We start from the raw sequence: 25349 nt of genomic DNA on the forward strand, positions 1-25349 counted from the left end.
GAGCTCTCTCAAGCACTCCACAACCTCCTTCTTATTAGGCTGCCTGACAGCCCTAGCTATGACAGCTGACCTGAGGACATCAGGTGAAGGAACACTTCCTGGTACAGATAGACCTTGGCATTTTTCAGCTCTGCCTCTCACAGATGCTAGAGACTGCAACAACTTGTAAATGTGAATGCTTTGGCAAAGAAACAGTAACCAAAGACTGCTGTAGGCCAGTCTTTCTCAGATGTAGAAGACCAGCATGCTGCCAAACCCACCCACCCACCCACCTACCTACCCCAGAGCTATCAACTCACAGCCCTCCCTACCACCACCACCACCACCACGTGAACCTGGCTACTCTATATCACCATAACTGTCTCCAAATACCACCCATTGGCCTTCCCCACCCCTCAAAGTGGTATCTAGTGGAGGTAGAAGGAAGTGCTAGTCAAAAGAATTGGGGTCCAAGGTCTTCAGAGCTTTTTTATTAAAAGAGGAAGAGTTGAGTCTGGTGTTGGGGCTACTGAAGAGATCATTTACCTGACCTTGCCTCATGAAACAGCAGCAAAAACTAGTCTGTATCTTCTGCTAGAAGTGGAAGATGATTTCAGAACGAAAGACTTATCAAGCCTGGCATATAATGTGCTAGCCTGTGGCACAAAAGGAAGGAAGTGGTGTAAATGGACTCACTGTTTCCCTCCAGTACCGACAGAAATCCGCCATCTTGTCCATCGGGGAGACAATCCTTTAAGAGAAAGGTCATGTCTGATAAAACCTTTGGAGAGACCCAAGTGTCACATTGGATGGTTGTGATTTTTTGGAATGTTGGGGGTAATTTCTATACTCTCTCTTTAGTCAGTGGGAGGGGACTATTGATCACATGGTGGAAATAATCCTACAATAATAAAGGCTATGCCAATGCTGACAAACCCTACCACTGTAGAAAAGCCATTAAGCACAGGCTTAGAGTCACTGTGTTCCTGTCCAGCCCGTTAAATTTGGAGAAGCTCATTATAGGGTCAGTGATCAATTTTTTTGGCCACGGTCATCCCTCTCGACTTGAAGGGATTGCAATCGGTAGAGGGAATCATCAATATATGACAAGGATCTGTGATTTTATCAATCAGAGAGGCAGAGTGGTTTTCAATCTTCCTTTGCCTTTGTGTGCCATCTATGAATTTTAGAGTTTCCTGAGGCTAAGGTTAAGTGACTTGTTCAAAGCCGTACAGCTAATGTCAGAGGTAGGGATAGAAATTACCCACTTAGCCAGGCTACCTTACCAAATAAGTATCCACACTTAAATCTTTGAAGTACTGCATTTGTGGTGCACTAAAAACCTGACATGTCAAACGTTACCTAATTTTCCTCTCTATGGCACTTTATAATCCTCTGGCCAAACTGTCTTGCTTGCTATTTCCACACCGTTTCCCATTTCCATGCCTTCGTACTGGCTGTCCTTCGTGCCTCAAATGCCCTACCTCCTCACCACCCCTTATAATTTAGTGTCCTTCAAAACTCAGTTCGAATGCCACCTCTACATGAAGCCTCTGCTGATTTCCTACACCACCTTCTATGCCCTGTCTCCCAAAACTTCTTGATAGTCGTTTATATATTAATATACAGGTATATACATATGAATATGAACACCAGGGCCAGGGTGTTCTGGGACTGAACCTTTAAGCAGAATTCTGGCCTAGAGGGAATCAGAACTGGCCAAGCTTGCTCCTGGACCTTTAGCTCAGAAATAGTTTTGAAATTAAGAACAACCTAGTCTGAAATTAGCACTTCTAATTTCTTTACCCTGGTATATTATTTCTGAATTGTAAGTTCTCTTTTCCCATGTAAATAAGGCCTAGAAAACATTCAAGCATGTAGAGAGGAGACATAGAAGGGGAAGAAGTGAATGCTACCCTAGGGAATCTGGTTACAAAGAGAATGGAGTAATTTTACGAAGTAGTAAAAAGTTAAATCCACGAAGCCGAAGAAAGCCCCTCATATTGGTTCAAAATGGAGAACCTGGTTCCCACGAATTTGTTACAGTTCAGTGAGGCCTAAGGCCCAAGACTGCATCCTTTACACACAGCTCCTCCCATGAATAAAACAGTAGGAGTGTCTCCTCACAATCCCATCTCATGGGAAAATAACCTTTACAATCCTGCCAGAACTCAGCTGCACAAAGCCGTCCCAACTAAAGCGGAAGGGTCTGTGTAGATCAGAAGGGAATCAGCTAATGTCTAAATTCTCCACCTCAAGGTCTCCAGTTCCCATGGATGAAGGTCTGTCCCTTGACAAGAAGCAGAGAAAAAACAAGCCTGAGGGAACTGGACCAGAGTTGTCCTGACAACACCCGAACCAACCTCCACTGATAGGCCTCTCCTTTCCCTTCTCTCCCCACCTCCCCGCCACACCCCAAGCGTCAGGGATAATCTTGGGCTCAAAACCTTTATTATGGAAGCCCCAATGGCTTCAAATTATCTTGGTATTATCTGTTCTCCACTCGATCAGACTTCTCCCCCATTACTCACATCTCTGCCTGCTTCTCGCCCCTAGAACCCTACCCAAAATACCAAGAGGTGGGGAAGGGATCAGGATAAATGAAGAGATGTTAGGCGCCTGAGAGAATGAGGAGAGGGAAAAGCAGAATGAAGTCAAGGGCCAAAGTGATTTAATTTAAAAGTTCTGAATTCTCCAGGACCTCTGGGATGAGTGGCTGAGGATAGGGAAAGAGCCAACTACAATTCGTCTTTGTGCTCTCTGCTGTCATTGGTTCCAGCCTCCTGGTAAGAAAAAAAGTGTCAGTCAGTCAACCAGCATTTATTAATTTAATAGCACCTACTATGTGTCAGGCACTGTGCTAAATTTTGGTGATTAAATAGGCGAAAAAACAAACAGCAAAAAACCATGCCAGCTGTCCAGGAGCTCACAGTCTAATGAGTGAAACAACATGCAGACAACTATGTACAAAGAAGATATGTGTGACGACCTATAAAATAGATGTAGAATATATAAAAAATAATATGAATATAATGTAGGATAAAATAAGATATATATCACATAAATATATGTGGTAGATATAGAATTTGTATAAAGAAAAATATAGAATAAAATAAAAAGATATATAGTATAAAAATAAAGATACGTATGGTATATATATTGGAGGTAATCTTGAAGGGAAGACTGAAATTAAGGAAGACTGGGAAAGGCTCCTTGCAGAATGTGGGAATTTAGCTGAGACTGGAAGGGACCTTAGAGATCATCTGATCCTTCCCTTCCCAGTTCTATAGATGAGGAAATTCAGCCCCAAAGAAAGGAAGAGACAAGGTCACATAGGTAGTAAATTGCAGAGCTGGGATTTATACCCAAATATGCTGACTCAAAATGCAGTGTTCTTTCCATTAGGGCACAGTCTCCAAGGTCCTGTTCCTAAGGGTTTTATCCTTTTTCTGTCACCCCACCTCCAGAGCACAGAATGTCTAAGGTTAAAGATCATCTAGTTCAACCTTCTTATTTTACAGACTGAGGAAACCAAATAGAGGAAATGACTAAGGTCATTGTTCTTTGCCTGAGTCCCCTGACCCCAAGAGAGCAGACCCCAGGCATCTTGGGGAGAGGAAAGAAGAGGAAAAGGAAGGGGATATTAGGAAGGAGCACCCACCGGGACAGGGATCTCAGGTTCCTCTGGCTCCGGCAGGACACCACCATTGTCTAAGAATTTGGAGAAGGTCTCCAAGTCCCTGGCACTTTTATACTCGATCACCTGCCAGAGAGAATGAGTTGGAGGTATGAGGAGGAAACCTCCCGAGCTGAGCGTAATCCCGCAAACCACTGCCTCTCCACTTAGAGCAGAAGAGCCTGCGTTCTCCCACACATCGTGTGGAGAGACCAGATTCTCTGAGGGACTTGCCCACCAGTTAAGTCTATCCTTTCTGCCTCTGCCACCATCCCAAGACCCCAGCTTGACTGTGCTCCAAGTAAAAGAACCCTAGTTATGGCTCTAGGCACACAGGCAGCTGGACCCACTTTCAACCAGTCCTAATAATATAGTACTTTAAGGATCAAAAGGTGTTTTCCTGGGGCAGATGTTGTTGGGAGGGGGAGGAGGGATTGGAGCACAACCTGTGGAGTTAGGCATATGCATATGTGCAGCTTTCACATGCCATGTGCGCCATTTTACAGATGAGGAAAACTATGCTCAGAAGTGACTTGCCAGGTTCTTACATCAAGCCCGGCTCTCCGGACTCCACGTCTCAGGTGCTTTCCACCATGGCCTTTTGTGAGGGGAGTCGAGAAGGCTACTAAAGGGAGCTGCTAGATTTTCGAGCTCACCGGGACTCTTCTCACTGGGCAGGATGGGACGGTTGATGGAGGAAAAGGCTGGTTTCACTCTAGCCTCCCAAGCCCCAGTTTAATCAACTAAGCATTTATTAAGCACCCATTGTATACCAGGAACCAGCAGTATGCCAACCTCTGGCTCTCCCCAGAGTCTCACCTTACGGCCTGGCCCAGCTGGGAAATATTTAAGGGTGGGGAAGCCCCGGACAGTAAAGGCCTCCAGCTCATTAGCTGTGGAGTCAAGTTCAGCAATGATGATGTCCTCATGGTCCTTGTATTTCTCTGCTAGGTCCTCCCAGGTCTGGGCCATCTCCTTACAGTGTGTACACCATGGGGCATCTGAGGCAGGAAGGTGGACACGTGTAGAGAGTCCTTACCACCCAAGACATTGCCCCCCACAAGTCTGATGCCCTTACCCCCAATGGAGGACCCTACGACCAGGCTCCCAGAGCCCTAGAGGGAAAGCACACTATTGAGGTCTGAAGCTGCTGGGGTCCCTAAGACGCCCTCTACCGGCTTACCTGTCCCTCAGTGATACTCACAGAACTTCACAAACACGTTCTTCGACTCATCAAAGGCTACTTGCTCAAAGTTCTTCCCTACAAGAACCTTGACAGGTTTCTGGTCCCAGTCTGCTGGGATCTCCTGACTCCGGAGATGGGGCTGTTGGGAAGGGACAGGAAAGCAACTGTCTGTATGTACTGGGGAAGGGAAAAGGTATCTGGATTGGCTCTGGCCCCGTCTCTACCCTCCTGAGGACAGAAACAGAGTCACGGGGAATGGGAATCTACTGGACTGCTGTATTTACTCCCCAGGGATTTGTATGGTGGATCTGGGCCGGTAGAAGCTGTGGGCTGGTAGCCCTGGGATTAAGGCTACTCTGACTTCTACCCAGCCTTCCTGATGATAACACTTGAGATGGGGACCTGGTATGCTCCCATTTGTGAAACAGGTACACTAATAGGCTGAGAGCTAGAGCAGAGTACTCGGGGTTCCCTCCCCTACACGTTTTTCTCAAACCCTAGGAGGAGCAAAGAAAAACCTGACGCGATGAGGAGATTTGTGAGGGGCTGACCTTGACTTTGCCACTAAGGATGTCTTGGCAGAAGGTGGTGACAGAGGCAGCCGTGATCTCCCCGGTGGTTGGCAAATACTTCTTGGTGGTCTCAATATTGATAAAGCGCAGAGCTGGGGCATCTGTGGCATTCATGCCAAAGTACTGCAGCACATGGTCATTCTCTCCAGCCACATCTACCACAACAAACAAGACCTGGGGGACAGACCAGGCCAGGCCAGGCCATCAGTCAGTGGGAACAGGGAAAGGCCAGCCCTGTCAGCCCACATCTCCCTCATCCCTTCCTCCCCAACATACTTCTCCCCTGAAAGGACGGGCAGCCTCCTGGAAATCAGCCAGAAGCTCCTTGTGTGGGGTAAGTGTCTGGTTGATGAAGAGCAGAAGGTGATTGAGGATCTTGGCCCTAAAGATCTTGGAGGACGTCTTTGGGAGAGAGGGAAGAATGAGCCGGAGCCAAGGGTCCCCATCAACATCCCTCCCTGACGCCACCTTCACTTGCTCTCTCTCCAATGTTTCCTCTCCTCTGTATCTCTACCTCACCCACAGCACCTCACCCTATAATAAATGTCCCAAGTATATCTCCTTAAGTGTCTCTCACACAATGCTTACTTGTGTGCATTTTATTTCTGACCTCCCTCCCAACCCTCAATATAATTTAAGCTCCTTGTGATCAAGGATTCCTTTGACTTTGTAGCCAAGTTCCCAGCCCAATGCAAAGCATATAATAAATACTTACTAAACGCTTGCTGAATTAATAAACAAAAGAATGGATGGATGGATGGATATACCCCTTTTTTACCCAATTAGTTTGGGTGTGAGGGATTCTGTTGACAAAATCACTTCTTCGGGGCAGCTAAGTGGCTTAGTGAATAGAGCTCTGGCATGGAGTCAGGAGGACCTGAGTTCAAATCCAGCCTCAGACACTTAACACTTACTAGTTGTATGACTCTGGGTAAGTCACTTAACTCCTATCACCTCACCAAAAAAAAAAAAAAATCACTTCTGACCCTCACTGTCCCCCTCAATTCTTATGACCAGAGGAGTTAGGGACACGGCCTGGAGCATTACCTTACTGTTGAATTCTGTGACCAGGTGCATGCTATGTATGATAAGGAAACGGGAGAGATCTGCTTGGTCCAATCCTAGCTCCTCATCCACTGGATAATCTGCACGGCCCTCATCAAACTGGAACAGCCACACCAGGGCCAGAAAGGAACAGGGGAAAGGGAGAAATCAGGACCAGGGTGGCCTGAGGTCAGAGGCTGAGTCTCAGCCTCCAATCTCCCACTGGCATTTGAAGTCCCCTCCCTAACCCATCCTCTCCTCTTGCCTTTCCTTATTTACCTTCTTGAAGAGGACCACCGTGTCCTGGCTCAGGCCATATTTCTGGAAGAGCTCTGGTCGGTCAGTGAAGCCAAAGGTCAGATCAACAGCATCCTCTGCAGTGGCCAAAAATCCAGCCGTATCTTCATCCTGGAGGTCCTGTGTCCATGCTTAGACATGAATCCAGGGACAACACGGCCCTCTTCCCAACACCTCCCATATACCTCAGCTCTTCCATAGTTCACAGACTATAGAATGTCAGAACTGGAAGGAACCATAGATTATACAACATCAGAGTTGGTAGGGCCCTTGGAAATCATCTGGTTGGAATGCCTTCATTTTACAGATGAGAAAATTGAGTCCCCGGGGATGGAGAAGGGGGTGATTATGAGACCCATACTCAATCTCCAAGCTCACCTTGAAGAACCCAATGATAACAATGTCCTGTGAATCAATGAGTTGTGTGGTTTCAGCCTCAGTCTCCAGTTGAGTGGCAGCAGGACCTAAGCGTCGCTTTAGCCAACGAACAATGCCTTCCGCCTCCCGTGGGCCTGCAATGCAACCCCAAATGCCAAATCCCAGAGTTAGAAGAGACCTTAGGGCTATCTAATCCAACCCATTCCCGAATTAGAAGGCCCAGTCCAACATACCTGGTAAGCCATCCTCCCAAATTTGTTTGAAGACCTCAAATGAGGGGAGCCCACCACTTCCCCAAATGGGCCATTCTACTTTGGGGTAGCTCTAATTCTTAGGAAAGTCTTCCCAACATCAAGCCTAAATTTGTTTTTCTACAATTTCCACCCAACTCTCCTCTTTCTGCCCTGCAGACTTCCATATAAGCTCTTCCCTCTTCTCTTGTCATATTCCCTCCCATATATCCTCTTCCACGTAAGCTTCCTCCAAATAATTGAAGATATTTATCGTGTCATTTCCCCCCATCCCTTGCAAGTAGTCTTTTCTTCTCCAGACTAAACATTCCCATTTTTCTGCAACTGACTCTCATATGACTTAATCTCAGAACACTTCCTTCCCCAACCTGATCATTTTCCTCTGGCCTTTCTCCAGGTTTCCAGTATCCTTCCTGAAATGTGCCCAGGACCAAACACAATTCTCCAGATGCAGTCTGCCCAGGGCAGAGGACAGTGGCACCATCACCCCCTTAGTGCTGGATGGTGTACCTCTGTGAATGCCAGCGAATACTGCATTCAGCTTGTCTTTTTTGGCCACCATGTTACACTGTTGTCTCAGATAGAGATTGCAGTCCACCAAAATCTCAGATATTTTTCAAATAAACGTTTATCTGCCCAAATTTCCCTTCTCCCTTACCTTACACTCATGAAGTTGATTTTTTGAACCCAAGCATTAGATTCTACATTTATCCTTATTAGATTTCATCTTTTTTAGATTTGACCCAATGTTCTAGCAAGAACTAACTCTCTCAGCTTTATACCATCTGCAAATTTAGTTAGTATGCCATGTACAGCTTTATTTTTGTGTGTATATTTCGTTGATGCCTTTTGTCTTTATCATCTATACCTTTATCAACATCGTTGGTTAAAAAATTAAATAGGTCCACATATTTCATTTAATATTAATATTTAATTAAATTAAATAGGTCCAAAGAGAGATCTCAGGAGCACTCCACAAGAGACCTCCTTTCAAACTGACCTAGAGCTATCAGTGCTTTTGATGCAGACACTCAATCAGTGCTAAATCCACCTGATTAGGCTATTTTCCAGTCTACACATCTGCCATATCTTCAGGAATAGCAAGGGAAACTTGATCCTATCTCCTCCCCTTTGGGGTCAGGGCCCCAGCTTCCCCTTGGCCCTTGGAATAAAGCCAGGGACAGCAGAATGAGAAGTAACCCCGAGTTCCCTCCCTTCTCCCTCCTCCCCCACTGCCACCTGGGTCTCATTTCTGGGAATGGTTCAAGGCTACCAGGCAAGAATCAACAGGGCCAGAATGAGTCAGGACTTCTGGTTTTTCTGGCTCCCATATGGACTTTTTTGAAAGGATGGTTTGGGACAAGTCTTAGAATGTTAGCACCTTCAGAAGGGCCCTGAGAGGTCGTCTAGTTTAGGAGTTGTTAACCTTTTTCATGTTATAGCCCCCTTGGGCAGTCTGGTGAAGCCCCTGGACCCCTTCTCAAAATAATATTTTTTTTATTTTGGGGGGGAAGGGTGAGGCAATTGGGGTTAAGTGACTTGCCTAGGGTCATATAGCTAGTGGTATGTGTTTGAGGTCAGATTTGAACTCAGGTCCTCCTGACTCCAGTGCCGGTGCTCTATCTACTGTGTCACCTGGCTGCCCCTCAAAATAATATTTTTAAACGTATAAAATAAAGTACTTGAGATTACAAAGAAACCAATTATACTGAAATGCAGTTATCAAAATATTTTTGAAAACAGGTTCACAGCCCCCAGATAGATTCTAGACCAACCCCCTCATTTTATAGGTAAGAAAAAAAGACAGAAGGTGACCAGCCCAAGGCCATGCAATTTCGTGAGGAAGCCAGAGGTAAAACCAGGCCTTCTGACTCTCAGGCTCCTCCTACTACTCCACGCCGCCCGGATCTTGATTAAATTGTTCACTGCTCCCTGTTGACATTCCCATTTGAGAAACTTCTCTTGCCCCCACAAAAGTCCCACCCTGCCACCCTAGGCCCCTTCCCCACCTGTAAACTCCACAGGCTGGGATCTGTCCCCATCTCGAAAGAACTTGAGGGCAGGGTACCCATTCACCCCAAACTCTTCCACCAGCTTCATTTCCGCAGGGCCATCCACTTTGGCCAGCTTCAGCTCTGAGGATTCATTCTTCAACAGGGATGCTGCCTTTGCATACTCAGGGGCCAGAGACCTGCAGTGCCCACACCAGGGAGCATCTGGGTAGTGGGTGGAGAGCTCAGTGAGTAAGGCCCCACTTCCAACTTTCCAGCCTTCCTTCATCCACTATTTTTGTCTTGTCTCTCACAGAAACTTTCTTTGGCACCTTTGTTTTTAGCGGGGTTATTCAGCCCAGCCACCAAGTGCTGCCAGGCAGGTCAACACCTGAATTGTCCATTCCTGGCCAAGAATCCTCTCTTGGGAGCCTGCCTTGGTATCCTCTCATTCTCAGGGGCTGACCACCCTTTGCGAGTTTAACTGAAGTGTCTCACTGTCATCTGACTCATCAGATAGTAGGATGGAGAGTCAGAAGGGATGTCAGTGAAACTCTGGTCCAAAGCCTGCATTTTACAGATGAGAACAACAGACCCAATGAGAGAGTAGTCACTTGTATTAGATCACACAGGCAAGTAAAATAGCTGATTCAGGCTTTGAACCCTGGGCCTTTTGAAGATCCTTGTCCATCTCCTCCACAATGAAGGATCTGAGGAAGAGGGTGGACCTTCACCTGAATGGATCCTTCCTTCTCTTCCAGTCCCTGATGGCTCCCCAAGAGCTTCCTGGGGAGTATCCCAGGTGCTCTGGGATTCCTCAAACACAGTTGTGTTCCCTGGGCACCCTCTCCTATGCCAGGCCCCTTCTGTGGAAAGCATCTCTTGATGACCCACCAGGAGCTGGAAGGATGCTGGGTTTCTGTGTCTTGGAAGACCAAGGCCAGCCATCGGATCATGCAGAGGTATATGTGTGTCCATGCAGCTCATGCTGTATGTGTCCCTGCCTATCTGTGTGTGTGTGTCCATGGGTGTATTTGTATGTCAGAGGCTCTTCCTGCCTGAATGTGCCTCTGGAAGCTCACATCTCTTTGTTATATTGATTCAATGCTTCCCCATTAATTTTCTGTTCTTGGTTTCTGGGTCTCCCAACCTGACCTACAAAGGGATATAAAGGAAATAGCCAGGGAGCCCTGTGAGGGGGCCAGGCTGGACTTTACTCTCCTACCCCTGCCCAAACTCACTGGGTTGGGGGGGAAGGACAGGGTGTCCCTTTGTGTTGGGTGGGGCCTAGTGAAGAGGAGGCAAAAGGTGGCGCTGTTTTCCAGCACTTTAATGGTTAACTCTGCAGTGTGAAAAGGTACAGCTGAGCCCAGGGACTCTGGCCTCCTCTGCTCCCATCTGTTCCCCAGAGCAGAAGTGGGACAGGGCAAGAGCTGGAAAGGGTCACAGAGGTCAAAGAACCATAGAATGAATGTCTGAGCTGGAGGCCACCTTAGACGTCAGAGAGTCCAAGGGGCTCATTTTCCAAGGAGGAAAGAGAAGTCTAGAAGTGGAGGGGGGAGGTGTGTGACTTATTCAAGGTTTCTCAGGAATTCAGTTGCAGGTTGGGGACTTGAATTTAGGGCTTAGAATGTCCAGCATCTCCTAGTTGGATGAGACAAAGGTCTGGTGCAAATCATACCAGAGCAGGAAGTCCCTCTATGTCTCTCCCCAACCCACAGCACTACTGCACAAGACCTCAATCTAATTGTTCTCAGTCTAAAGCCCCACCTTTCTCAAGGCCTGCCGAATGACTCTTTGGACCTGCCTTCTCTCCTTGAGCCTCAACTCCTCATTCCCTCCCCCAAACTCAGAGTGTGTTGGGGTGGGGGGGGGGTCTCCTGGGGGCGGCCATCCCCCCATTCCCTGCACTCACAGAACTCCACCAGCAGGTAGCGGTGCTCTCGGAGAGCCCGATCAAAGTTGTGTTGGGTGAGGACCAATATGTTGTCCTCTTCCAGAAGTTCATCAGAGGGGGGTCCTGGGGTGGTCTCTTCAGGAGCCTTGGCCTCCTCCTCCTCCTGCTCCTCCTCCTCCTCCTCCCCTCCCTCCTCCCCATCCAGGGCCCAGGCCCATGCAGTAAGCAGAAGGAGCAGCAGGAATGAGTGAAGTCTCATTGTTGGGAGCAAATGACGGCTGGTGTCTGTGCCCTGGGAAGGGGGGGTGGGGGAAGATAACAAAGGGGGAGACCAAGGACCTGCTGCCACGTGGCAGCTCCTGGGCCTCTGTACCAGGTGCGGGCTGGAAAGATAAGGCAGGGCCATAGAGGAATTGGTTGGAGCTGGGGCCAGGCTCTGGGATTAAGTGGGGCTGGACAGGGGGGCAGCCAAGAGCTTTGGAACAATCTCTACTAGCTGTACCTTGTCAGCTAGGTTCTAAATAGCCTCTGACCTTAATAAAGAGGGAAGATGACTTAGCGCAGTGGGGAGGAACACTCCCTCCTTCTAGGACCTATCCAGGGTCTCTCGGCCCCAGTCCCGCCTCTCCTATACAGAGAGGCACTGAGACAACCTCTAAGGTCCTTTCCAGCTGGGGAGCTATGTACTGATGGCCCAGAGTCCAGGGTGGGGAAAAGAAACACACCTGAGTCAAGAGACAGAAATCACTGAAGTTTAATGGGAACAGTTGAGAACACAGACAGCAGGGAACTGGGGGCAAGGACAGGAACCCCACAGCCTGGGGGGTGGGGACAGGCAGGAGCACAGCCCCTCCTTCTCAGGCAGCCCAGCCCCAGCCACGCTGGGGCCACCACAGGAATGTGATGGGGTAGGGCAAGGGACACAAGGCAATTCTGATGAGCTTTGGTTACAGACACAAGCCCCTGGCAGGTGGGGAGGGATGGCTGAAGATGCTCCCCACCTGTTCCACCCCACTCTATTCCTGCCTGTCCCTGGAAGCCTCCTCCAGGAAGATGACTGTTGGACCCTGAGTGGGGAGGACCAGGGTAAGGGGATGATGAGAGTCAGGGTTTGTATAACCTGGTACAGACACAAAAGGGTCTTTTGATGGGGTTGAGGGAAAGAATTATGGAACTGCCCCTTCCTACTGAGCTTGGATGGCTAGGAGAGTTATGTAGTAGAGGAAGAGGATCAGGTCAGGTGCTTTGGAATCCCTATTGGGGGAGGGGAATTGTGCTGGGTCCCCAGGAGGGAGACCTCCAAGGAGAAGGAAGGGATTAGGCATGGGTGGGAGCTGGAGGGGGAAGAAGTTGGATGCAGCCCCTTCCCGGGCTAAGGGTGTTGCTGGAGGCCAGAGGAAGGCCCCGAAATGAGGGGGATAAAGGAAGGGGGACCCGCACCTAGTGCTCCAATTATGGGCTCTCAGCCCCACTAGCAAGGTCCCTGCCAGCCTGGCCCCAGGGTGACCCTAGACCCCAATGGAGGCTGAGGCAGGTGCAGGTGGGATAGGGATTAGAGGGGTTAGATAGGGGAGTGGGGGTCAGTCCTTCCAGTCTTTCTTTATGTTGAGGTCCCACTCCCAGGACAGATGGTCTGTTTTGTCATCATCCGTGAAGAAGGACTTGATGTGGTAGGTGCCTCGAACGAGCAGACCCTTGGGGGCTTCCTCCATGGGTGTCAGAAACTCGTACTCCTCTGTCCTTGGCCCATAACTCCCCACCATGTACACGGCCTTGTCCACTGTGGGTAAGATAAGGTCAGGAGCTGTCTATGGAGACTGCCCTGCCTCCCCGCTTCAGACTTGGGGCTCCCAGAAGGCAGGGACCATCCCCCCCATTCAGTACAAGTGCTCCCCAATGGTAGGGGCTCTCTCCTTGGACTGGCAGGATCCTGAGGTTGGGGACCATGCTTTCTCCCCTTTCTCCCTCTAGGGTCCAGTAGAGGGCTCCTCCCCCACGAAATTCTAAGGACAGCAAGGATGGTAGTAATGGATGCCAGAATCCTGAGACCCCCTCCAGCCCCCACTGCAGTGCCTGAGGCCGGCCTCACCTCGTAGCCCTTTGCGGTAGGTGTGATGCAGATACTTCAAGCCACAGACAATCTCCTTGTTGACCTGCAGGTAAGTTAGAGTGTGGTCTAAGTCAAAGAAAAGGGGTCTTTGCCCCATGTGTGTGGGACTGGAAATGGACTAGAGTTAAGATTTCCCCCTAGGACAATAGACAGGAGTACAGCCCAAGCCACTTGGAAAGTCTGAAACCAAAGAGGGTGGATATCTGGGCACTCCCCACACTAGCAACATGCCTGGAAACCAAGGACCCCCAAGGCTGGGCTTAAGGGGAAAGGACTCAGAAAGGATCAATCGCTTCTGGGGTACTGTGGCAGAGTTCGAGGGGGAACACCCATTACAACCCACATCCAGGAGTGAGGCAGGGGATCTGAGTCGGGTCTTACCTTAAAGGAAATCTTCACTTTGTAATCCACACCTTCCTTCAGCACAAACACCTGATTCTTGAGAGATTCCAGGTCCCCTGTGTAGGTGAGAGAAACAGGGTTGGGAGTCAGGCTGCCCTTTGCTGGGCCTTAGGGGACGGATGGGGGTTTCCATGGTGATAGGGGTGAGAGGACCTCACTGCCCAGGGACTAGAGGCGGGATAAGGAGGCAGAGGGTGCTCTGGGGTATTTGTTTCCTAGATTCATTGGAAGCTTCCTGGAAGGCAATTCAGGGGTCTTTTTCACTCCTATTTCTCTCCCTTATAACACCCAACACAAAATGGGAGGAAAAGATCACCTGTCAGGTCCATGGTGATGGGTCCAGGGGCTTGTTCACATACCAGCGTCAGCCGTGTCACCTGCACATTGGGGAGGCTGGGATCTGAGGAACAGAAAGAGCAGGGTAGTTGGGAACAGAGGTTATATGCGAGGGGAGAATATTATAGCCTGCAGTCCCTTAATGACCCCTTTCCTATCACCAGTCTTTTTGCTGTTCCTGAACTATTACTCCAATTCAGAATATGCTTATCCCTCCTCCTCTGGTTGTCCACATCCTTCAGGGCCCAGGTGAGGTCCCCCTATTCCAGGAAACCTCCCAATCCCCATTTGCTCTCCATCTTCTGGACCCCCTCAGCCTCCACTGTTCTGTATTAGAGTTATCTTTTTCTGTGGGTCTCTGGTCGCCCAGACCAGAAGCTCCCTGAAAGACATGGATTTTGTCTCCTACTGTGCCCAACAAAAAAGGAAGGGGTGTCAGTTGTGAACTTGGGATGGGGGGCAGGGAGGGGGAGTCAAGTGGTTCGATTTTTATTTTTTAGGTGAGGAAAAATCCTGTCTGAACAAGCAGTACTTTTAATTTTCCCTGGATAGCAGAAGGGAGCTACTACCTAATTAGCTAAGGGATAGCATCATAATATAAAGGGCAGAGCACCACCCCCAGTCATGCCATCAAGAGGATTCTGGGAATGAAAAAATAGAACAATTGTTTAAATGCAGTAAGTCTAAGTAGGTGAATTCTAAAACTGGCTTTTCAAGGGAGGTTACTGTTCTCACTAGGGACCATGAAGCAGTCAGATGGGCCGAACTTCAGATCATGACAGCTGGGCCTAGAGAAATTAAGCTAGATATGATATCAAGGGAAGTTTGGGACTAGGTAGATTTCTGTTAGTCACATGTCTAATTGCCTTCCTTTCAATTCATTTAAATTCAAATCAACAAGTATTTGTCAAATGTCAAATGTGGGGAGGAGAGATAAAAATGAACCCGTCCCTGCCCTCAAGGAACTTACATTTCACTGGAGTTTATATTCCTTAGATGTATCATTTCAGAATTTATATATTTTCTTTTCTTTGTGAAAATTTTTTGGTCTAGACCAGAGGTCAAACCCTTCAACCTGGCAGCATTACAGACCTTGACTGTATTAAAATGCAATTGGGAAATATTTAACCAAAAAAAATACAAATACAATAGAACACAGATAATGTTAATACAGGGTTTTCTAAGTCAGCATGCACATGGGAATCCTTATGTATGCTTTGCAGATCCCTTTTCTATTTGAATTTGAAATCCCTTGCCTAGACTAGGAATACCTAGAACTCTGTGATCTAGAACTGTCTCCACTAAAGAGAGGCAGAGCTACAACTTAATAGTCTTAGACCAGTTTTCACACAAATAAAGTCAGATCTAAATAATTGGAAAAATATCAGTTGCTCATGGGTAGGCTGAGCTAATATCACAAAAATGACAATTCTACCTAAGTTAATTTACTTATTCATTACCATGCCAATCAAACTACCAAAAATTATTTTATAGAGCTAGAAAAAACAACAAGATTTGGAAAAACAAGAGGTCCAGAATATCAAGGGAACTAATGAAAAGAAATGCTAGGGAAGGTGGCCTCGACATTCCAGATCTTAAATTATATTATAAGGCAGCAATAATCAAAAGTACTTGGTACTGGCTAAGAAATGGAGTGGTGGATAAGTGGAATAGGTTAGGCATGCAAGACACAGTAGTTAATAACTGTAGTACTCTACTGTTTGAAAAACCCGAAGACCCCAGCTTCTGGGATAAGAATGAATTATTTGACAAAAACTGCTGGGAAAAATGGAAAAGAGTATGGCAGAAACTAGGCATAGACCAAACCTTACACCATATCCCAAAATAAAGTCAAAATGGCTACATGATTTAGATATAAAGGCTGATACTATAAGCAAACTGGGAGAGCAAGGAATAGTTTACCTGTCAGATTTATGGAGAAGAAAAGAATTTATGACCAAACAAGACAAATGCAAAATGGATAATTTTGATTACATTAAATTGAAAAGTTTTTGCACAAACAAAGCCAATGCAACCAAGATTAGGAAGGAAGCAGAAAACTGGCACAGAATTTTTACAACTGGTGTCTCTGATAAGGGCTCATTTCTGAAGTATATAGAGAACTAAGTCAATTCTATAAGAATACAAGTCATTCCCCAATTGATAAATGATCAAAGGATATGAACAGGCAGTTCTCAGATGAAGAAATTAAAGCTATCTATAGTCATATGTAAAAATGTTCTAAATCACTATTGATTAGAGACATGCAAATCAAAACAACTCTGAGGCACCACATCATACCTATCAGATTGGCTAACATGAAAAAACAGGAAAATGATAAATGTTGGAGAAGATGTGGGGCAACTGTAACACTAGTGCATTGTTGGTGGAGTTGTGAACTGATCCAAACATTTTGAAGAGCAATTTGGAACTATGCCCACAGGGCTATAAAAATGTGCATACCCTTTACCCCAGCAATAGCACTTCTAGGGCTGTATCCCAGAGAGATCATAAAAATGGGAAATGTACGAAAATATTTAGAGCAGCTCTTTCTGTGGTGGCAAAGAATTGGAAATTCAGGCGATGCCCATCAATTGGGGAACGGCTGAGCAAGTTATGGTATATGAACGTAATGGAACATTATTGTGCTATGAGAAATGATGAGCAGGCAGACTTCAGAAAAACCTGGAAAGACTTGTATGGACTGATGCTGAGTGAAGTGAGCAGAACCAAGAGAACGTTGTACACAGTAACAGTCACACTATGTGATGACTAACTTTGATAGACTTAGCTCTTCTCAGCAATGCAAGGATCTAAGACATCTCCAAAAGTCTCATGATGAAAAATGCTATCCACACCCAGAGAAAAAACTATGGAGTTTGAATGCAGATTGAAGCATACTATTTACTCTTTTTTTCCTTCTGTTTTGTTTTGTTTCCTCTTTCTTGTGGTTCCTCCTATTGGTTCTAATTCTTCTTTACAACATGACTAATGTGAAAATATATTTAATAGGAATGGATATGTTGAGCCTATATCAGATTGCATGCATTCTTGAGAGGGAGGTGGGAATGAAGGAGGAGAAAATTTAAAACTCAAAAGCATGTGGAAGTGATTGTTGAAAACTAAAAATAAATTAATTTTTTAAAAAAGAGTCCTAGGGGGCAGCTAGGTGGCGCAGTGGATAGAGCACCGGCCCTGAAGTCAGGAGGACCTGAGTTCAAATCCGGCCTCAGACCAAACACTTGACACTTACTAGCTGTGTGACGAGTCACTTAACTCCAACTGAGTTAAAAAAAAAAAAAAAAAGAGTCTTAGACCAGGGAACCTTCATTTTTTTTGTATCCTGGATGCCCTGGGCAATCTGGTGAAGCCTAGGGACTCCTTCTCAGAATCATGGTTTTAAATTAAGAAGATAAAATAAATAGAATTACAAAGAAAATCAATTCCATTGAAATAAAGATGTACTTTTTTTTCCCATCTAAGTTTGTGGATTCCCTGAAATCTATCCACCACCCACTCAGAAGGGTCCATGAACCCTAACTTAAGAACTTCTGTCTTAGCTGCCTGAGGTCCTGAAGAAGTAAGGAAGAAAACAAATATTTATTAAGTGCCTACAATGTTCCAGGCACCTTACAAATATTATCTCAGTTGATCTTCACAATAACCCTGACAGGTAGATGCTTTTATTGACCTCATTTTACAATTGAGGAAACTGAGGCATATAGCAGTCAATTTGTCCAGGATCACACACCAAATAAGTGTCTCAGGCTGCATTTAAACTCAGATCTTCTCTACCCTGGGCCCAGCATTCTATTCACTGCTACCTAGCTGCCTCTAGCTGAGGGATTAGGTAACTCGCTTGTGGCACACAGGTAGTATATGTCAGAGTCAGGATCCGAATTCATGCCTTCCTGACTTCAAAGCCAGTCCTCTATCCACTATACCACAATGCTTCTCTTCAACTTGAAGAACTCTTCAACTAGAAAATGAGCCTAGAAAAATGACTACTATGGAGGCAGCTAGGTGGTGAAGTGCATAGAGCACTGGCCCTGAAGTCAGGAGGACCTGAGTTCAAATGTGGCCTCAGACCACTCACTAGCTGTGTGACCCTGGGCAAGTCACTTAATCCCAATTGCCTAAAAAACAAACAAACAAATGACTACTATGGTCTGGAAGGTGCTGAAACAGGAAGAAGGGAAAGGGGGGATGCTTGAAACAGATATCCAAAAAATGACAATTGCAGGGGTGTTGGGAAGGTCATTAAGGTTTGAATGGTATGACTACAACTGGTCTCTGAGAGAGATTCTGGAGAGAGAGAAGGGGACAGGCCTGGGACTGTGGTTCAGTGGTCAGGAAAATTTAGTAAGTGAAAACCCTGGTTCTGAGTACAAAAATCAGAGCAGTATGACAAATATTTAGTAAGACCCTACTGTGTGCAAAGGAACCTGGACTGGTTCCAGGACCCAGGAAACCTACACAAGGCAGTGAGGACTAAGGTCCAGGACTGGACACACTGGGTGGCTCAATCAATGTTTCCTGGCCTAGTGGACTGAATTCATCCTGATGAATCCGTTCTGTCACACTGGTCAGTCAGTCAATCAATAAACCTTAAGTGCCTACTTGATGCCAGGCCCTGTGCTAAGCTCTGAGAATACAAAAAGAGGCAGAAAACAGTTCCTGCCCTCGTGGAGCTCACAATCTAACGTTTATCCGGAGGGGCCTCTTCTCTGTCCTTTTGGTCACATCCTGGCCCCTGGCCCCTAGGGAGATAGTTTCTTCTTCTCCAAGTGCTGTTAAGAAGACAGGCTCTTCATAAAGAACTATGTATGTGTTTGGATGGGGGAGCAGAGCCCTCCACAGAAGTGTCTAAGAAAGCTGGACAGAGCTCAGGAGCTGGGGGCAGAGGCTCTAAGAGTTTGCAGCTTGTGAACCCTGAGACCCCAGAGACCCCCCCCCCAGCCCAACCTGTACCTGAGCAGGAATCCCCTCAGCAACATCTCCACCAAGTGGTCATACAGCCTTTGCCTGAAGCCCTCTAGTGATGGGGAGCTCAATACTTTGCCAAGCACCTGGTTCCATTTTTGTATTGTTTTAATTGTTGGGAATTGTTTTCTTTATATGGAGCTGAAATCTTGCCTTTCTGTTGCTTCTACCTACTGCCCCCAGTTTTGTCTTCCAGGGCCAAGTAGAGCAGATCTGATCTCTCTCTTCTATGTGATTTAATAATAATAATAATAATAATAATAATAATAATAATGACAATAACAGCTAGCAATTATATAGTGCTTTAAGGCTGGCAAAACACTTTACAAATATTTGATCTTCACAACAACCCTGGGGGGTAGGTGTTATTATTATTATCCCCATTTTACTGTGGAGGAAACTAAGACAGACAGAGGTTAAGTGATTTGCCCAAGGTCACTCTGAGGCTGGATTTGAACTCAGGTCTTCCTGAATCCAGGCCCAACACTGTGCCACCTAGTTTCCTCGACCTCCCATAAAACATCTTTTCTCTAGGCTAAATAAAGCCTCATCCTGCCCCCCACGAGTCCCCAAGTTGCCCAAGGTGAATCAAGAGGCCACCAGATTCCAGGATCAGGGTCTCATTCCTGCCTCTGGTTCGAGTCATTTCTGACCTAGGCTTGGCCAGCCTAGGTGCGTTACAGGCGAATAGAGGTGGGTCTGGACCTGGTGCCTATTTCGTTTAGGTATTAATGTACAGTATAGTGAATGAAAAACAAGTGTTGAGTCAGAAGAATTGAGTTTGAATGTGACTCTCCTATTTCCTGTGTAGCCTTGGAGAAATCATTCTCTGTGCTTCAGTTTCCTTATTTATAAAATAAAAGCACTAAGACTAAATGATATTCAAGGTTCTTCCACCTTCTAAATCCTAGGACACTATAGGTATGTTGGGGGTGGGGGAGGGGAGAGGGAAAGCCCTTCTTCATGAACTGGAGAGGGGGGGGAAGAGCTAGGGGTAAGACCAAGAAGTTGTGGTTTTAGTTACTGGGCCTGGAGGGGTTTCCCGATGCCCCATCTCCAAAATCTACCCAGCTACCTGATTTCCCACCTGCTAGCCTGATATTTGGTGCTCTGGACTCCTTTGTCCCCAACCCCTGCACTCTGCCATGCCCTGTGCCCCTGAACCTCTGGTCCCTCAGGCAGGTGTGCCCCCCCAGCCCTGGCGCCCCCCCCCAGCCCCGGCGCCCCCGAGCCTCTGGTCCCTCAGGCAGGTGGGCCCCCCCAGCCCTGGCGCCCCTGAGCCTATGGTCCCTCAGGCCGGTGGGCCCCCCCAGCCCCAGCCTCCTACCCACAGCCTCAGGAATGGGCCCCAACAGGGCCTGCTTGTACTTGGTTAGACTCTCATCGTCTTGGTCCAGCTGCTGGATCTCCTGCAGAGTCTTCTTCTCTGGAGCCTTGTAGTTCAAGTCCACCTCATCCAGGTCTTCCTCATGGGCAGCCCGGATGCCCTCCTTGTCCGCCATGAAATCTGTTTGGGAGAAGAAGAGGAAGACTGCCAGGCAGGGAGGAGAGACCCTGGGAGGACCATCAGATCTTGGCATTCAAGGCCTTCTGCATCCACAGCCCCTCCTACCTACCCAATCAACCCACAAGCATTTATCAAGTACCTACTACGTGCCAGGCACTGTGATGGGTGCAGGGGGACACAACACCAAAACTTGCTCTCAAGGAGTTTATATTCTAGCTCTCGCACATATGTAGGTATATGACAATAACTAGCACTTATGTGGTATTTCAAGGTTTGCAAAATGTTATCTCCTTTGATTCTTAAAATTTTGGGAGACAGATGCTACAATAATTCCTATTTTACAGAAGAGGAAACTGAGGCTGAGAAGTTAAGTAACTTGCCCTTTGTCATAGAGATAAGGAAATGTCTGAGGCAGCATTTGAACTCAGGACTTGTTGTCTCCAATGTCTAACACTCTAAGCACTGCCTCACTGCCTGTCTGCATGTGTGTATATGTATAAATATATATGTGTGTGTTTATATGGGTGTATATATATGTGTACATATATGTATACATACACACAAAATAATACAAGGTGATCTGGGGAGAGGGCACTAGCATCTGAGGGTGAGGGGGGAGCAGAAAGTTTTCTTGTAGAAGATGGCACCTCAAATGAGTGCCAGTGAGAGTCAACGAGGGCCTGAACCAAGGGTGGTGGAGAGAAGGGGGCAGTGGAGAGACAGAGCGATTAAATCTTCCACTGATCTCCAGCCTGATGTCACCTCAACATTCCCTGAGTTGTTTTCGCCTCCCTCGTTCTCCTGCCCTCTACTCTTTACTTCCGTCACACAGTTAACCTCTTTCAGAAAGCCTTCCCAGGTTAACACTGAGTGCCTCTCTTTCTCTAAACCAGGGGTGGGGAACCTGCAGCCTCAAGGCCAATGTGGCCCTCTAGGTCCTCAAGTGTGGCAAAGTGGGTCCCCAAGTCCTCAAAGGGATTTGTTCTGTGAAGTTCGGATTCATTCAAAGGGCCACACTTGAGGACCTAGAGGGCCACACGTGGCCTCGAGGCTGCAGGTTCCCCACCCCTGCAGTCTAAACTCCTATAAAGCCATCTCTTTTTAACCTTTCTGTAAAGTTCTCCTAAGCAGCTAGGGGGCGCAGTGGACAGAGTGCTGGTTTCCCAGTCAGGAAGACTCATCTTCCTGAGTTCAAATCTGACCTCAGACACTTACTGGCTATATGGTCCTGGGCAAGTCACTTAACCCTATTTACCTCAGTTTCCTCATCTGTAAAATGAGCTGGAGAAGGAAATGGCGAACGACTCCAGTATCTCTGCCAAGAAAACCCCAAATGGGGTCACAAAGAGTCGGACACTGAAAACAGCTGAACAACTTCTCCTCCCAAATGAACTGTGAACTCAAGGACCTTGCTGCGATGGAAAGAGCCTGGGCTAGGAAGTCAGAAGGCCTGACTGGGTGATTCTGGACAGCTCATTTCTCTTTGAGCCTGATGATTCTTATCTATAAAATGAGGAGACTGATTAGATCATATCCAAGGTCCCTCCCAGTTCTAACATTCTTTCTTTTAAGGTCCAATGTAATCGAATCTGACAGCATTTATTACCTGTCATCTTGGTGTTGTGGTTGCTGTTTGTCCCTAGTTCTCCTGAAGAGGACCATGACCTCGGGAAGGTGGTGCCCTGACATGCAAGTGAATTGGATTTAAGTGAGGGAGGGCTGTGCAAAGTCATCAGCCTCACTTTCTTTCAGGACGACTAGAGATGGCCCAGGATGCAGTGTAGAACCTTGGCCCTTTCAAGCTAAGGCCTTTAACAGCTCTCAGTTTGACTAAAGCAACCATTTAGTGATTAAGGCTCAGTAAGTAATGAGGTAGAGAATGGCCTCTTTACCTAGTAAAAAAATTTTTAAATAATAAAAATTTGATCTGGGAGGGAAAGACCATCAGGATTTCTGGCCAGAATGTAAAGATAGATCCCTGTGCTAAGTAATGAGGACATGAAGAAAAAAGGAAAAACTGTACCTGCCCTCAAGGAGCTTAAATTCTCCTGGAAGTGGTGGTAGATACAACATGTGAAAAAGTATAAAGGGCAGCTAGGTGGTGCAGAGGATAGAGCTCTGGCCTTGGAGTCAGGAGGACTTGAGTTCAAATCCGGCCTCAGACACTTGATACTTACTAGCTGTGTGACCCTGGGCAAGTCACTTAAACCCAATTGCCTCACAGCAAAAAAAAAAAAAAAAAAAAAAAAAAAAGTGATACACATACACACATGTGTGTGTGTGTGTATATATATATATATATATATATATATATATTTTTTTTTAAGACTGGGTATCCTCATCATACAGGAGCATGAGCTCAATCCCACTACTGATTGGCACAGGAATGTTGGCTTGCTCCATTTCTGACCTGGACTAGTTGGCAACCCGGTGCCCCACTCCCCTTCCTAGGAGCTCCACCATATTGATGAGCTTAGTATGGACTAAAGATCAGCATAAATCACTCTAGCTCAGAACTCCTGAGCTCAAGAGATCCTTCCTGGTAGCCAAGATTACAAGCACCTACCTATCACCATGCCTGGTCATACATGACAATTTGAGGAAGAGGGATTGAAGACCAGCTCCATCATTCTTTGTTCTAAGGTGCCTCCCAGCTGTGACATTTCATGTTGGCTGTGACTGTAGCCATTCATACAGCCAGCATTTACCCAGCTCCTCCTATGTGCCAGGGATCCCAGGAGCACAGGGCTGGGCACATGGTAAGTCCTCAAAGAGAATGATCCTCATCATCCCAGAGATGCAGCTGGCCTAATGGAGGGAGAGGAGACTAGCAAAGGCTAATCTCCCACGATATCGCCTATCAAAATAAATTCCAGGCTTCTAAGTCATTCCCTTCAGAAATTCATAGATTCAGCCCTGAAAGGGACATCAATGGTCATCTCATCCAACGTTCATTTTACGGATGAAGATACAGAGGCTTCAGGAGGTTAAATGACTTGGCAGATGTCCCATTATAAGCATCAGAAGCAGGATTTGAACCCAGGTCCTTTGACTCAAAAACCACTGCAATTGCCATTGTTCCACCCTTTCCAAGGACCAGGAAAGGGAAGACAATGCTTCTCATAGGATCATGATAAATACTTGATATGGTAAGGTCAAGAGCTAAGTGATCCAGAGGTCTGTAAAATGAAGGAAAAGATTCATTCTCAGGCAGCTGAGTGGTGTAGTGGATAGAATGCTGTACTTCCAAAGAGAAAGACCAGAGTTTAAATCCTGCCTCAGATACTAATTGTGTTACCCTGGATAAGTCACTTAATCTCTGTCAACTTCAGTCGCCTCTGAGATTATCTCCAAATTATTCGGAAGGAGCTTAATAAATGCTTGTTGACTTAATTGCAAAGTGGGGATAGTAATAGCACCTATTTCACAGGATTGTTGTGAGGATAAAATGAGATAATATATGGAAAGAGCTTTGCAAAAATTAAAGGGCTATATTAATGCTAGCTATTTTTATTATGAGCCTTAACCTCTGTCCTGAAAAAAGAGCAAGTGATTATTCTGATGTTTTGGGAGGAAGAATTCCCAGTTGTAGGGACCCTCTAGCCACCTTTCCCTCAGCCTCCAGTCTACATATCCCTTCCCCAATAACTCCCACCCTCGGCCTCGTTTGGCATCTGGCCCAGACTCTTGGGTCTCAGAAACAGAGGAAGGGCTTCCTGGGGCAAGAGAGCCCTTATCTCCTCTTTAGTACACACACACACACACACACACACACAGACACACACACACACACACACACACAGACACACACACAGACACACACACAGACACACACACACACACACACACACACACACACCCCCGACTACTTCCTCAACCTCAATCCCTCCCCAGCCTAGGCCCCAAGGAAAGCAGGACAACACAGTAAGAGAACTAGTTCTAAAGTTAGAAGACTTAGGTTCACTTTCCACCCCTGACAATTATTCTCTGTGTGACCTTGGACAAGTCCTATAACCTCCTTAGGCCTAATGTTCCTCATCCCTAAAATAAGGTGATTGTATTAATGTACTGTTAGTGGAGCTGTGAACTGATCCAGTCAATGATGGAAATCAATTTGGAGCTATGCCCAAAAAGTCATTAAACTTTGCATATCCTCTGACCCAATAATGTCACTACCAGACCTCTACCCTCCAAAGAGATCAAACAAAGAGGAAAATATACAAAAACATTGACAGCGGCCCTTTTCTTTATAGTGGCAAAGAAGTGGAACATAAAGGGGTGCCTATTAATTGGGGAATTACTGAACAAATTATGGGATATGAATATAACGGAATACTATTGTGCTGTATGAAAGGATGAAGGGGATAGTTTCAGAAAAACCTGGGAAGACGTATATGAACTGATACAGAGTGAAGTGAGCAGATCCGAGAACAACGTATACAGTAACAACAACATTGTAAAGATAAACAACTTTGAAAGACTTAACTAATAATAAGAATTAAGAATACTGATTAGTGGGGCAGCTAGATGGTGCAGTGGATAGAGCACCAGCCCTCAATTCAGGAGGACCTGAATTCAAATGCGACCTCAGACACATAACACTAGCTGTGTGACCCTGGACAAGTCACTTAACCCCATTGCCTAGCCAAAAAAAAAAAGAATACTGATTAGCATAATGACCACTCACAGTGACGAAAAATGCTATGAACCTCCTGACAGAGGCTCAAGATGCAGAATGAG

At 46.5% G+C, this 25349-nt stretch overlaps 2 protein-coding genes across 3 annotated transcripts in view; both read right to left on the reverse strand.

Annotated features, from left to right (window-relative positions):
* Positions 1-2628: 2628 nt before the first annotated feature.
* On the reverse strand, positions 2629-11530 carry LOC114043909 (protein disulfide-isomerase A2-like). Its single transcript, XM_027863154.1, has 11 exons — positions 11290-11530; positions 9393-9599; positions 7133-7266; positions 6737-6874; positions 6461-6577; positions 5690-5815; positions 5393-5587; positions 4860-4980; positions 4475-4656; positions 3641-3742; positions 2629-2762 (listed from the first exon to the last, which is right to left on the reverse strand). Exons 1-11 carry the CDS (start codon positions 11528-11530, stop codon positions 2718-2720), a joined length of 1608 nt encoding a protein of 535 aa, XP_027718955.1. The 3' UTR covers positions 2629-2717.
* A 471-nt stretch (positions 11531-12001) lies between these two features.
* Positions 12002-25349, reverse strand: part of LOC114043905 (rho GDP-dissociation inhibitor 3-like) — a 30450-nt gene continuing 17102 nt past the window's right edge. For both annotated transcript variants that reach the window (XM_027863149.1, XM_027863150.1), the window contains exons 2-6: positions 20430-20609; positions 14100-14183; positions 13763-13839; positions 13361-13424; positions 12002-13051 (exon numbers count right to left, since the gene is read on the reverse strand). In XM_027863149.1, coding sequence (XP_027718950.1) covers positions 12852-13051; positions 13361-13424; positions 13763-13839; positions 14100-14183; positions 20430-20609 — 605 coding nt within the window. In that variant the 3' untranslated portion in view covers positions 12002-12851. The remainder of the gene's footprint in view (positions 13052-13360; positions 13425-13762; positions 13840-14099; positions 14184-20429; positions 20610-25349) is intronic.

This window comes from Vombatus ursinus, unplaced genomic scaffold (genome assembly GCF_900497805.2).
Source record: "Vombatus ursinus unplaced genomic scaffold, bare-nosed wombat genome assembly UNPS02014770.1, whole genome shotgun sequence".
NCBI classification, from domain to species: domain Eukaryota; kingdom Metazoa; phylum Chordata; class Mammalia; order Diprotodontia; family Vombatidae; genus Vombatus; species Vombatus ursinus.